The 15,567-nt window shown below is 37.2% G+C and overlaps 1 protein-coding gene across 8 annotated transcripts in view; it reads right to left on the minus strand.

The window, feature by feature from the left end:
- IL17REL (interleukin 17 receptor E like) overlaps positions 1-15,567 on the minus strand; it is a 47,204-nt gene that overhangs the window by 10,425 nt on the left and 21,212 nt on the right. For 6 of the 8 annotated variants that reach the window (XM_019283519.3, XM_019283518.3, XM_019283517.3 and 3 more), the window contains exons 3-10: positions 10,107-10,256; positions 9,245-9,354; positions 7,306-7,420; positions 5,227-5,271; positions 4,253-4,392; positions 3,913-3,984; positions 1,647-1,701; positions 831-994 (exon numbers count right to left, since the gene is read on the minus strand). In XM_019283519.3, coding sequence (XP_019139064.1) covers positions 831-994; positions 1,647-1,701; positions 3,913-3,984; positions 4,253-4,392; positions 5,227-5,271; positions 7,306-7,420; positions 9,245-9,354; positions 10,107-10,256 — 851 coding nt within the window. Of the gene's footprint in view, positions 1-830; positions 995-1,646; positions 1,702-3,912; positions 3,985-4,252; positions 4,393-5,226; positions 5,272-7,305; positions 7,421-9,244; positions 9,355-10,106; positions 10,257-15,247; positions 15,352-15,567 lie in introns of those variants that run through there. The other 2 variants (XM_019283524.3, XM_019283521.3) reach the window with 2 other exon arrangements.

The following is a 15,567-nucleotide window of genomic DNA, read 5'->3' on the forward strand; positions in this document are numbered from 1 at the left end:
TTATTTACCCTTTCAGTTGTTACTTTAAATTTACTGCCTTCTCTCCACAATCAGACAAGCCTGAAACTTACTTTTCAAGATGAAACGAATTCTAATTAACCTCAAAAACCCAGAGCATTCAGTATCATCAGATTTCAGATTGAAGTGTTAAGCCATTCAAGACATATGCATTTGAAAACCCTTTTCAACTTGAGAAAATAAGTCCTGGAAGAACTAAGGGACACAGTATTTCAGCACCCACAATTTCAAGACACTGGACCAGGTTGAGGAAGGCACTTCAGAAAGTTCTTAGTTACAAAACAATTGTGTCCTACCAAAGTACTGCTGTCTCCAGAAATATTTAAAGAGATTTAGCTTCATCTCATTTACATTTTCAGTGTCTAAATGTTAACCATCTAAACCTGATCTAATCAAAATAGACTCTTGTGACAGTAAAAAGAGGGCAGTACCATCAGAGAGAAATCCCTCCAACATATTACGCCTATCTACGGATGAGTTGTCCTCACAATGTGTCTGTCTCCCTTACTTTAAAGGGAATCTGACATGAACTATAAATAAAAAGCAGATCTTATTTACCCCAAAGAATTTAGCAAACATTACTACCTACCCAGTCATGTCCACTTTTTATTTCTTTATAATGAGTCAATAACCATTTTGAATAAATCATTTGATTAGTGTGCAAGAACAGACTGTGATTATGAATAGTTTTAAGTATCTGAGAAGAAGAGAGGAATTTGCAACTGCTCTTATTCCAAAGTCTAGCTCTTCACATTACGCCTTTGGTGATGGCCTTCAATCTCACAGTTTGAATTAATCCACATAGCTCTTACTTTCTCAGGAGAATTTCTGAAAGAGTTTTCTATATCTTCACAATGGTCATTCGACTTGGTGAACCTGCACAGGTTAACCATGACAAGGACAGGACAGGCTGGCTCCCAAGCAAGGGTTTGTGTCAATGGGTTATAAACAGTATTATCCCATAGAACCTGTGTATCTGTGCACAAAGAGAGAGGGAAAACATTATTCAAGATGTCTAGACATGAATCAACACTATTAATAAGTCTGGTACTTCTACATCTGCTTTAAACCAAAACCTTGGACTTAAAACAATAAAACACTTTTTAGGCCACACTTTTTTCTATTTGCCTGGTAAAACATTTACTTTCATATGTGTGTGTAAATAAGGCAATTTCTTTTTCAGCTGCCATCTCAGACCAGATTCTGACATTGCTGGAATATTTGTGTGAATAATTTCGCATTAAGCATGGAACTCACATATTAACCGCCTTTTTCAACCCCCTGCTCTCTCCTTTAAGTTGGGTACTGTACACCTTCTTCAAACATCTCCTGGAAGACCTCTTCTCACATCATTTCTAAGCTGACCTTTCATTCCTTCTGGCCAGTTTGTGTGTCACTTAAGAAAATGTGGGAAATGACTAGAAAGTTACTTAGTGTTTATGTTGGCATAAACTTGGTGAACCATTTGGTCTGAAAGTAAGTTATTTCATCTACCCACAGTAAAATAAACCAATATGATGACTTCCTTGAAGTTTTGCAATACATGATTTTCACTGTAGATTAAATTGTGACATACTAATGGACCTGCTGAAAATCACTCCCATAAAGAGTAATCACGCAATACTTACCATTTTCAAAGGGGCAAAGCTGTATCCTCCTTGCATCTGGAAGTGCCAGCCAACCCTACAGCCAAAAAGTAGGCATCAGTTAGAGATTCTCAGACACACATGTTTTTAACATTTCAGGTAGAATGTGACAGAAAAATTTTCCACCAAAGGTAATGATGCTATGTTTGTTAGAAAGCTTTGGAAGTCATTTTTTAAAAGAAATTTTGAACTATATTTTTATTTTATTGTTCATCATTAGGGGCATTGAACTAAGGTGATCCCTTCTAACACTATATTCCTACTATTGCTAAGTCGTATATTTAGCCCAATTTCATTTAGAAAGTCTTCCAGTTTGATTTTCATTAAGTTTCTTACAGTTTCATTACTTTCTAGGGGTAACAAAACATTCAATAATCATAATATCAGATCTCCTGGCCTGGCCAATGGTAAAGGATGCATCCTTAAAATCTGAAGACTAACACTTAACCCAGTCTTCAACTATATGTGTATGAGTGCTGCTACACCCTAGTTATTTAGATTCATGTGCAAATGTTTCTGTTATTTAGACTTCCCATCTGTTTCCTCAGCAATCCTATTGCAGAATTTTCTGTGTATATACTGAGAGGAATAATATTTTTCTAGAGACCTCATATTTCCAGGGTGGAATTAAAAAATTTCCTAGGCTTGGAAGAGATTTTGGGGTTCTGCTTGTGTATTTAGGTATGTGATTTTAGGTCCCACAATGTAGACATCTAAGCGTGACTAAAGTGCCCAAATTACTACCACAGTAATAGGAAGACCTAGCCAGTGCAGCCAGTGGAATCTACAGTGCAGTCCAGCACATTTCAAAAGGGCCACCTACCTTTGGTCAGGTGAGCAACTGACTGCATTAATCAGATCTCCATTGACTTTAAGAGTTTGGACACCTAATTCAAATGCAGCAATATGTATTGGATATCTACATTTAGATTCTTAATCCCCAAGGTAAATCTACCCCAAAATTCAGTGAGAAACTAGGTTCACATACTATCTTTCTATGCTATCAAGATAATTTTAAATTTGTTTGGGACCTTTTATTCTTTGTATGAAAGATATTCCAAAATCTCACTTCTCAGGTTATCAGAAAAATTTGTAACTAACCTGAATATATTAATGGAATGAAGTTTATCCCCCTTCATCTCATTGCAAGAATGGCTTTTTTTTTAAACATATCTTATTTTTCCTTATAAGTGACCTTTACACAGCAAGCATATCTTCTCTTTCCATGTGTTTTACCAGGCTAATGGAAACATGGTCTTTGAATGTCCTTTGTAAAACAGTCTCTTCATTCCCCAATCAGTACAGATTTTTTTTATGTACATCTTCCTTTTGAATTAATCTTTCTTGAATATGGATACAAGGATTCCTCACAGTATTTCAAAGAAGGCCTTGCCCATACTTTCCTGTTAGCTTGGAATAATCTAACTCACTAGACTTTTGTTCACCCTTACATTATGGAAGCAAGCTAGTTAATCACCCTGTGATCAATTATTTCACCCAGATCTTTTTTCTTCCACTGTTATTTCTAAATGGGGACTCGCATCTTACAGCAAGAATTCTTCTTATTAGAGCAAGTGCATGAACTTGTACTTCATACCTTAAACTGCATCATCCTTCAGTTATGTCACAAATGGAGACCTCTAGTGTCTTCCAATTACCCTGACTCTCTTCCATTTTGATTACATGTCCCAACAGTGTTCCAGCAAATTCCATTACACGTTCCTGCGTTTTGTGCCCATGTCATTGGATGAAAACATTTGAATGAGAATGGCTCTCAGTGTGGTCCTCAAGTAACCTCCCTACCAGCAGAGGCCCATCCAAAAGGAGTTGCTGAGTTAGCCCTGCAGCTAGGTATTATCTACCATACAAATCTTGTTCTCACTCTCAGTTTCCTCAATTCCTGTTTTAGTTTCTCATGCAATACTATCTCAAATGCTGCTGATATTCAGTCAGATTAAATTTTCTGTCTTTTCACTGGTTATAAAAAATCAGTCAAAATATTACACAACACATTCCATAAATTATTGTAAATTGTATCCCATTTTCTTCTGATTGCCATGTTTTAATTAGCATTTTCTTAAAAATCTCTTCCTTATATTTATGTAATCCTAAGGTGAAAAAAGTCTTAGTCAAAAACTTGAGTCTAGAACCTTTTTCTTTAGGTGTTTCCTCCTTTCTTAGCACAAATCCCTGATAAAATTTCTTTAATCAGATACACAAATATATACCAAATTCCAGACTGTATTACCTCAACGCAAAGACAAGGGAGTAGCTGAGAATATTTCAGAGAAACAGATTTAAAAGATTCCTTTCCTTTTATCTGAAATGAAAAAGATGGTCATAAATCCAAGACAGTAAATTACTTTTAATAAAGCTAAATTATAGATAGATTAGATATAGATACATAGGTATAAACATAGATTATATAGATAGATATAGATAGATATAGATGATAGAGATATAGATTTTATAGATGATATAGATGATATAGATATAGATGGCATTTCCTATAACTGTGACCTTAATGAGCATTGGCACCTGCAAGGCATCCCCCACCAGTTCCCCAAACCACCGTGAGTTTAACTCACCACAGCAAATGCCCCGACATCTTCACAGGTAAACCATTTGTGGCAGAGGCGAACGTAATAATCTTGATCTCGGGGGAAGTTAGATACATTCACTGTTACAGTTTTCCTTGCCCTGTCTAAATTGTAATCTAACTTTCCAGCTGAAAAAAAAAATCAAGCATGAAATTATTACATTTTTTTTTTATAATTTTATTATTTCTATTTTATCTACTTATAAAAGGCACAGAATATATTTCTTAACTTGATGGAGATGAAACTCAACATCTATAGATTCTTACTTAGAATGTTTGAAATTATTATTACTTTTATAACCTGATAGCCCTCATGTTCTTTTTTATGAGATGTAATCATCATTCAGCATTATTTAGCTTAGAACTTGTAATACTGAGAGGCCGAGACACCTACCAATTTCACCTCAGCCTCAATACTTGAAATCTTATGTAGTTTATGTACAAACATTTGAAATATACGCGCTAATACTACTATAAGGGCTGATTATCCCAAGATTGTAATTTTGTTACATAGAGAATATGACAGACAAATGCAATATGTGAGAGGATATTTTTTTATATATATATTCATGGGTATGCCAAAATCAGTACAGCAGTTTGGCAAATTAATTTCAGTCTATTTATGAGGTTTGTCTATAGACAAAACATAAAACCAGCCATCCAAAGTGCATTAAAAGGACACAAATCTATTTCCAAAATTTTAGGAATCAAATAGACTATCAAAATCTTTACCTGCCATGTAGCATTTTCAATAGAAATACATTTCTAGAACACTACCGTGTACCATTTCAATACGTAGAAATGTATTTCCAGAACATTACCTATCAACTACATGGCACTTATGAGTAGTGGTAGTTGGAAATCATAATTTTTTCTCCCTGCTTATCAAAGTATGAAAACATGTCATTGTATAGGTCAGCAGAAATATCGCACAGCTCTAAGTTGCATAGAAGGTCAGCTCACCTGAACAAGCTGGAATATATTTTCCCACATCACTGTTTCTGCAATCTGAAAAGTAGAAGCCAGAGTTTGTGTCAGTGATGCTTTATTCATATAACTGTGTAAACAAACTGCCAAATTATCCAATAGATTCCCAACAGGAAACCTCTCTCATCCCTCTTTTTAAAGGCAGATTTACTTTCACTTTTAGATAAACAGCAAAAAAGGAAAGTACTCTTCCCACACACAGAGATTATATCACAATATGCCTTAAGGAGCTATCTTCCCAGTCTGGGGTTTCTACTGAGAAACATCAGCAGCAGTTAAGGCTGCAATTGAGGATATAACATCACACTTCTTCACCTAGAACCTAACAATAATTTAAGCAATAATATTAATTTTGGTTACTTTTTCCTCAAAAAACAACTCCCGTTGTTTACCAGGCTCATTTCTCTGTTATCAATAATTCTGTATTTTTGCTATTCTGACTCCAGCCTTAGAAAGAAACACCCTATCTAGCTCCTAGGGAGCTTACCAGAATTAGAAGCCAGGCAATGTTTTCAGAACATCTGGTATTTTTATCTCCAAAACTTAACTCCTAAGAACATTAAAACAACTTTTCATGTGCTGCTTTCACCCCTCCTTGCATAACATAGTATTAGAATTACTCTAATTTCCCCACAAAGTTCTTTTCCACCAAGAAATATTTCCTATTTTCATTTGTTCACTCACCCTGGCAATGTGTCTTAAAACTGGGCTTTATTAAAAAAACTGGGCCTTGTTTCCCCCCACTCTTTGTTCACAAAGTACTTGTATACATCAACAGTGCATCAGGATTTATAAGAAAACTAAAGGCTTTTTAAGCACAAAAATGCTTTACTTGTACCAAAGTGTCCAATCATGTAGCAGGGATGGCACCGTACCAAGGGGCAAAGGCAAGAACCACCCATCCATGGGCTCTGGAGAAGGGAAAGCAGGACAATCCCAGGCATGGGATCGAACAAGGGGTGTCATGGCATTTTTTTGCTTTTTCCTTCCCTGGCCACACTGTATTTTGGTTGGACCACGGTGCTGAATCAATTTTTGTATGCACATGGCATAATTTGTAAAAAATTTGGAGGCAATTCTGATGCCATGAAGATATTTTGCCTTTTCTTTTGTACCCCTGTTATACCTTTTTTACAACTTCTGTATTCTTAGTGCTTTTTGCCTACATTCTTGGACTTGTTTGTCAAGCTGAGAGACTAAACATTTTAGAAGCTTCATAAGTAGAAGATAGTGTGCCCCAGACCCCAAGGTCGTCTCCAGAACACATTCTGTAAACTAAGATAGAACCATCCAGGAGAAGGCTCCTTGGGGAGAGGGGCCCATTCAGCCTCTCACTGGGGAATCTTTGTTAGATATGCTAATTAGTAAAACCTATAATGTTATACCAGATCTTTTGAAGGTGTGCATTGAGGTGTGCATTTCGGTGCACCTAAAGATCCTTAAAATAAATACCAAGGTAAAATCCCTTTTCCCCTTCTAACCGTGCTTGACTCTTGATTTTAAGACCAAGAAAAGGCATCACTTCATCCCAACAACATGGAAAAATGCTACCTAATCTTTTCCAGTTACATATAAACAGGCCATAGAATGGCTAGTTAATGAAAGTAAAAACAAATTTTCATAGGCTTTCTTATAAAGCTTTCCTCAGCTTCTGAAGCCACCCCTGGCCCACCCATGCAGAGAAGCAGAAGCTCATTGGAGGCACAGAGAGCAGGCAGGGCTGAACCTACAGCCAGAGAAAGAGCACATGCCAATCACAAGAAGGGCAACTGGGACAAATGCATAGTGTAAATTCAGTTTTCCACATACTTTTACATACAAACTCTGGGGTTTACATCAAGTCAAGACCTTTACTTGCTAACAAAAAAACCCACTGAAACATAAACTAAGACTGGTCCTGGCCTATGCAGTCTACCATCAGTTGGGTCAGTGTATCCCAGAACCTGATTTGGATGTGCTTTTGCCTTTGAGGGGTTTTTTTTCTTTGGTTTGGCTTGGCTTTTATCTTTTATGAGATATTTCTTGAAAAACATCTGATTTAAGATGTTTTCCTACCTTCAACATAGTACTGCTGACTCAGCTTGACTTCACAGTAATGTGGTACAGTTTTCATGGTCACATAGATGTGTTGTGCTACATTGACTTCAAAGCAATTGAATTGTACCTGTACCTGTTTAAAACATTTATAAAATCAAGTTCATGCATGACTTCCAGATACAGAAATGCTGCTGTTATCCCCAGAGAACAGCGAAATCATGACATAAGTCCAGGTCAGATGATGTGGCCGAAGCGACCTCGTTTAATCACCCATAGCTTTTATAGCATGGTTCGTAAAAGAGAAATTACATGATTGGCCTACTGACCCACCACCTCCCAAGGTGATAGGTTGAGCAGTAAGACACCCATTTCCAAATATTATTCTTAGAGAAGGAAAATAATTTTCGCAGTTCTCAAAACAACTTGCAGGTGTAGAAATGGTTTACATTCTCTAAACTGTTGTCCATCCTGTTCGCAGGAGAACGAAAGCTCTCACAGAGGAGCTGTGAGAAGCTGGATTTCTCTAACTGCTCTCTCATGAGAAAGAAAAGTTTCATAGGAAAATTCCTCTGCCAGCCCTTGCTAGCATCCACACAGAAAAACCTTTGGTTAAGATATTTAAGCAAGAAATATTTTTTGTTCAGATATATTTACATTTACAAGCAGCATTAAGCAGTCAATAAGGTAGCATTAGGAATGTAAAAGCAGATACAACTTAATAAAAGGATTTCAAAAAGTATCATTATTTCTAATCCAGGCTGTTGCTATCAGCTTCACTTTTGGAAATCCAAATATCTACAAGATATTGAATAATCCTAAAAGCATGAAAATACAAAAGCCCCAGTCTATAGGCATTTTACAAGCCCAAACATTTGCAGAATAGAAAAAAAAAAAAAGTCTGTTTAAATATTTAAAGGCAACTACAGAAAATTTATTAATTACAATAACATGAGTTATTTCTTTTTATGAGACAGAAAGCAATTTAGGAAACAAAAGCTGAGGTCCAGTTCTACCAGGTCATTCCCTCACTGCTATCAGTTAACTATTAAATTCCATATCGGTTTTCATGTGGGATATTCTCCTATTTGGTACAAGGCATTTGGAGGGTAAAAGATGTGTTATGTCACCATTTTAGTCACTGAACTGAAACTAGGAAAATTTCATTAAATATGTTTATTGATTCTTGCCTATAAACTTGCCTTACTCTAAAAGATACTGGTTGCTGACTAGTGGCCCTGCATTGCCCATAGGGATGTTCCATCATCAAGTGACACCAAGTGCAATCTGCACTTGCAGCTCAGGAGAACTTTGTTCCTTGTGCAATCAGTGTAAGGTGTACAAAGCACATGAAGCAACACATTGTGTATAGGATTAATAACAGCTATCCACCAGTAACTGCAAAATTCATGCCTTTTAAATAGTTGGTCAAGGGTGGTTCTTTTTTTCTTTTTCCCCAGTTGCAAATTTTAATAACAAATACTTTCCCTTAACAAATACTGCCCCTTACAAGGGCTTAGGACAGATGAGCACAAGTGCTTAGGCACCTGTCTGTCTTCTAGGTGTGTAAACTCCATTGACATGGCTTGAGTGAAGTAATACACGCTTAAAATCATTGTAGCATTGTTCTTCCTAGACACTGGAGTCAGAAAATCTTCCACAAAATTTGGGGGGCACAAAAAGAAAGCTACCAAGACTGATATGAAAATTAGGCTCTGTAGAGGCAGCTTCCCTTATCAAAAGGTAAGTGGAAGAAGTACAAAAATGGTGGAGAATTGAATGTATACATTATAAAAGGGAATTTTGTGTGGAGTTTCATCTGGCAATGCTGAAGCATATGTTTCACTGCAGTTTTCCACAAAGTCAATAAGAAGAAAATAAGAGAGATACAAAAGATATTTTTTCCAAAGGCTTGTAAACATTTAAATGGTACACTACTCCCCCCCAAAAAGGAGTCTACCTTCTTTCCATTGAGCATCTTGCTTTTTTTCCTAGTGAATCTCACATTTGTGCACTGAGATTGCTGTGTGTCCAGTGAAAAAGAACATATTTCCAGCCCACGGACATTCTCTGAAATGAGTTAGGAACAGATTGCAAAAATATAATTTAAGCATCTTTAAGAAGAACAAAAACATAAATTAAAATATACCATACCATAAGCTTTCCTTCTAAGTGAAAGGAACATGTATTTTATCTCTGTTAAAAAAGGGACATTATATATAACCCACACATGGGAGTAGGAACAAGGATTTAATACAGATTGCTATAAATGAAGCTTTAATTATGCAAAATTTAAAAATAAACCTATTAACTCTAAGTGAAGCAGCTAGGAAATGTCTAAACGGTAACACATGGAGCACATGAATGGCATGATCTTAGTAAAAATAGACTATGCACAAGAAGTTTGTGTACTTTCATTTTATTTTAGTGCAGAACTGTAACTTCAGATGACTAAACTGTTTCTCCTTCTGTTGGGGCAGTCACTCATGTCCAGATTATCAGAGTAGACAGAATTACTGTGTGTGCCTGCATGGATGCCAGAGCAAGAAAGAAAAGGGCAGCTGTGTGCTTGGGGCACTGATAGAGGACAAGTTATGTGTGTTATATTGGAAGGCAGAATTCATTATCTCAGCTCTCATTCACCTGAGAAGGGTCACAATTTCATCCTGTTTTGCAGTAAAATGCTTTCACAAAAACATTTTTCTGATATCATTGCATGAAAACAGCTTGGTCCCAAATATTACAATATAGAACAAATTTTGGCTGAACAGCCGTAAACACAAAGTGAACAGAAAGGGCTCAGTAGCAAAGCTGATTCCTACCATCTAGACTCAGTGCTCCTTTAATGTTTAAATGAAGAGAGCATGGGCTTCCTTGGACACATTTCATCACTGTTGAGATCTTCATGCTTTTCAGTACCATAGAAGATAAAGATGCAGGAGAATCATGGCAGAAGCTGTTAAAAATGCCACCTGCAAATGCAAACACAAGCACAGAGAAACCTCATTGCACACAGGATGTCTGGGGCAGAGCAAGCGCTACAGGGGAAGTTCCAGGTCTCCTGAAATCAGTAAGAAAGTCACCACTGACTTTAGCAAAGGCCAGTACTTTACCTAAGACTTTCACATGGCCAACAATAGCTGGTTGGCTGGTTAGCAATGTAGGGGGTTGGTATAAATTTCTAGGCTTAGGGAAATGTTACCCCACAAGAGGAAGCAATCGCACTTCTAACAACTAAGATTAGCAGAACACACCTAGGCTAATACTGTTTTTAATTAATTAGATCTGCTAGATCACAGCTAAACTAATAGTTTATATAAACTTTTCTCAAAACCATTACCTGGATATTATGAGCACTCTCATAGTAGTATTTTAATTTTAGGACTTTCTGATGGTCTCAATTACTTTTAAAATTTCTCTTTCACACAAGAGGGCACCATTGCATTCATAGTCATGGAAGAATACCTTACATCTACAGGATTTCCTTCTGCTTTATACCAGAACAAGAGCAGAATAAATATTATTCAGGCCTTCTTCAAGGCACAGAACACAGTAATCAGTAGGCACAGAACACAGCTACTATGTCTCATTCTATTTCCCTATAGAAATTTAGTCATTCCAAAGCCTTAGGAAATGGGTTTGCAGAGCTAAAACTGTAGGCTAGTATAGAAGGAAAAAGTAGTCTTAAGGCCCCAAACCTCATCAGTTAGCATATTTCATCTCTTTCTACTTCTCAGGCTGCCCTGCACATAAATCAGTTATTTATTTATTAATTTATATTGGTACAGTGGATTTAATCCCCAATGCATTCCTTGGGCTTCTCTACTTCACATCCATTGTTTGTAGTCCCAAAAACTAGGAGTTCAAGAAATTATCAGAACAAATAGCCAGGGAATTAGGTTTTGTCCCTTGGCTTTGTGGTATGCAATGCAGCACACCTCTTTTTAGCTGTAACTACATAACTATTTCTTTGAAATATTTCTCAGCCTTCTCCCTTCAGTACATAGCATGAAAGTTCAAAACCACCCAAGTAAAACAAAGTATTTTATTGAACATTCTCCTTCCCCTGGTGAGAGGCTGGAAGAAAAAAAAAAAAAGAAAAGAAAAAAAAAAAATTCATATTAGTCAACTGTTCAAAATGCTCCTAGAAAGAGTTCAACAAGTATGGCAAAGAGTATGAAAGTATGAAACAGCAGTGCCAAAATACTGTGCTTGCCATAAAATTCAGGATAACACTCTTAATGGGAATCATCAGGGAAGGGTGCGTCCCTCAATGTCAAGCTAAGAACTGTTGTCAAGTGTGGATGCTCATTGACTCGCATGGAAGATACATCCACAGTTCTCACAGGGGAAAGGAAGGGTGTGGAGAAGGAGGAAAGACAAAGCTTATTCTTACTTATCCTTCCAGCCCTTCCAGTGAAGGAAAGTGCTCTAAATTCAAAGACTGAAAGTGCATTAATCTGAACAGGACTTCTCCCTGTATTTTGAGATCCTCATTTTCCCAGTGTCCAGTTGCAGCTGAAGCTCTTTGTCAAAGATCAGATACTGATACTGCAGGCTGTGAAGACAGGCTGACAAAATTGTGACACCTTGGCTTAAATCAGCTAGGCCTTAAGTGCCCTCACACCTGGTATCAGGAGAAATAAGTCCTGCGTGATACATATCACACACATACAGTCAGAAGAGACAAACACTTCACACCTGAATCTCCACTCTGTTATCCTGGTTCTGTGTCATTGAGCATATTTTGGAGGCAACAGGATATGCTGATGTGAACCACGTAGAAAAGCGTGGGAAAACAAGGACACTTTACCTCACCTGGCAGTAGGTCAACTCTGAATTACCCAAAGAAATACCGGCAACTAGAGAAGACAGTTTATGCAAAACAAATCAAAAACACAGATCACTCAAAATTTACAAATAAGGCTTTAAGAGCAGTTGGAATACGTTGACTTTTGAAGAATTTATACACATTTCCACAGAGATGAGACAGCCTTTAGAAGTACAGTGCCCAGCAGCTGGATATGAACACTGTATTCCATGTTCCAAGAATGAGTGGTGTAATAATCATGAAGGTATCTCAGGATGGAAAGTTATTGTACAACAGTCAATTAATCCACCCACAACTAACTGGGAGTTCACCATATTGCAGAACTACCTGATAACTATTACTAATAATGTGATAAGTGATGATTAGTTTCAGCTCTGTCTATTTGCTCAAACATATATTTTCCTGATGGCATCGTATGAGATGCAGATGTGGATACCCAATGGTATCTGGGAGTAACTGTTTCTGCTTAAGGTTTGGTTATTGGTGCAAATTTCTTGATCCAGGTTTATAACCTTGTAACTTCACCCATTCCCATGTCTGCACAGAAATGATTCAAGGGAAAGGCAACGTATGTAGACGTATGTGGAAAGCTAGAGATAGATAGATTAGATAGATAGATAGATAGATAGATAGATAGATATTCGAAGCTGACAGTTCTTTACAAAGCATTCTATTCAGGTGTATTTCTCCATATCATTTGACAGTATTTATTTATTTTTGGGGGAAACTGTCATGACTTAGCTGAATTTTCTCCTTAGCTATTACAGCCTGAGGTATGATATCATCAGACGTCACAGGGTTGGAACTATCTCACGAGAATTCTAAGTCAACCTGGGTGCATAACTGGCATTGGATCACCATCAGGCAGATGCACAAACACAGGTTTAGGGGCTACTGTCCTGTCAGCAGAGATGTTGTCTTTGATCATAGTTTCTACTTTCAAACTGAGAACAAATATGTAATGCACTGAATAAAATGAAATTATGCTAACACTTTGGATTTTTTCCCATTAATTTTATGATAGATTATAAGAATTGCAAAATATGCTGCAAAACTCATTAATAATAATTTAAATGGATCATATCATGCATGAGGGTACTAGCTTTGAATTACAGTAAATACATGATACAAGGAAGACCTGACAGAAAATAATTTTCATTGTATAAATCATCACAGTATGAGACTCATTTCTGACTAATTCTCCAGTAAACTCCTACTTTATCATCTTTTAATCCTCCCTTAAGATATTTTCTTCTGGAACACACCCCATTTTCCTTTTCACACAAGTAGTTTTATCTATACCCCAAGAAGACACAAAGATGCATCTTGCTACACAAACCATCTGCTGAGTAAATCTTACCTAAATTTTGTGTTTATGAATAATAGCTGTAATTAGCCCTACATGAGAGAGGGATTGTTGCTTTAATAAAAGGTTCCTTAATTATGGACACATATAAGCCCAAGCATAAGGAAACCAAGGCTTATTATTCAGCATGTAGACATATCCTTGTACTTTTGCCATCAGCTCAACCACAGGAGATAATTTTTTTTAATCTGATGATTGATTTTATCTGATGATGCAGCAATCAACCTAGAACTGTCATGACAGAAAATCACACCTTATGTACAGTTGGATGATAGAAGCCAGAGCTGAGCAATGAATACGCAATAGAAATTATTAGATGGATAATTTGAAGCCTCAGGTAAGAAGATGGAATTGGAGAACAGCATGAAAAAAAAAAGGCAGAGAAAACCTATTCTAACAAGGCTGAGACAACACCCAATAGAAAATCCTAACTGTTCCTCATGTGATATGTCTTGCCTACAAGTATTGTAAGAATCTGAACTGCTTAAGGATACTAACAGTGCTAAATCTGTGAGCATCTCTAAAGCTTACTAGAATTGCTTCACTGGCACATCATTCCATGAGTATAAATGACAGTAGTATTTCTAACCTATTTGCATATGATTTACCACAGTATCTGCTGCATCTGTTCATTAGGATGATTCAACAAAATTCATCAACAAAGTAGATATGCTCTCCTACAATATCCGCATGGTGCACTTCAGTTAATAAGTGCCAAAATTCACTACTTGAAAGTACTTACAGCAATTATGAAATTGATTAAATTTCAGACTGACAGCCTCTCTTTCACAATAGATTGCAATGCACAGTAAATTAAAAGGGCTTCATGGTTATGTGTTGAGAAAACATTTCAAACTTTCAAAGATATCGAACAACATGGTGATTTACATGTGCCAAATGTGCCAAACACATTTTCTGAAAGTGTAAGTTTTTTTAAAATCATGGATATTTTTATATCCATGTATGGATATATTACAGTGAATTTCAAATACTACAGTAGTTCTTATGTGTTGCAGTGGGGATCCTGCAACATACATATATCAAACCAGGCGTCCCGTGGAAAGGAAATATATAGGACAGACAGATTCTTGATAGCTGTTTCAGAGATGTTTATTTCTCCAGCCGCATGGCCGGGGCTCTGCCCAGGAACTGTTCCAGTCACAGGACCAAGGGTCCTTCTGCCCGCGCAGGGAACACAAACCAACCCATGGGAACGAGGCTGAGCAGGGGCAGGGAAGCCCCGTGTCTGTGCCCTCAGGGCCCCTCTCCCAGGGCTCCATGGCGGGGGAGGGACCCCAACACTTATGTACTACCTAACAGTCTAGAAGAGCAGGAGGAAGAAGACAGAGTCAAAGCCATATTGACAAATACTACTGATGTGGTGGTTGCAAATTTTAGGAAATAAAAAAGGTAAAAGAAATTACTTCTGCAAAGTCCTCTACTATAGAGTTAAGGTCTTTTAAGGTAATTTAACCTCAAATAACAAATAATTTAAAAAAATAATATAGACAGTGAAGTATGGAAAGGAGTGTACACCCACTGTTGCACAAGTGAATTAGTATGAAAACAAAAAAATGCTTTTTCATCATCCCTGTAAGGCTGAGTCATCCTACATGTTACTTGTGTTAAAGATAGCTGATAAGTGTTTTTCAGACAGCACTGAAAAACCTACAACTAGCTTCACATATATCATCTTCAAAGATATGGATCTTTAATTTACAAACCTTTCAGTGCCCTTCCAGTTATGAGTGAAACATCTAGCTTACCTGACATGCATCATCTGCGTGTCCCTGCATCAGGGGTTGGACCAAATGACTCCCCAAGGTCCCTTCCAACCTCAGCCACGCGTTGTCTGTGATCTAAGCAACTCTGGCAGTCAACAGAGAGTGACAACCCCTCTTGCCTCCCTCCCAGAATATAAATCCCCTTGCCCTAAAATGGATGGAATGAATCACCACCTCGTGGTACCTATGAGTCTCCACTATCTAGATCTGCATTTGTGTAACACCCAGCACAGGTTTTTAACCAACAGAATTACAGGTGTTCTTCCCTTTGAGAAGAGGTTGAAGGGCTTGATTTTCTCAGC

This window comes from Corvus cornix, chromosome 1A (assembly GCF_000738735.6).
Source record: "Corvus cornix cornix isolate S_Up_H32 chromosome 1A, ASM73873v5, whole genome shotgun sequence".
NCBI lineage: Eukaryota > Metazoa > Chordata > Aves > Passeriformes > Corvidae > Corvus > Corvus cornix.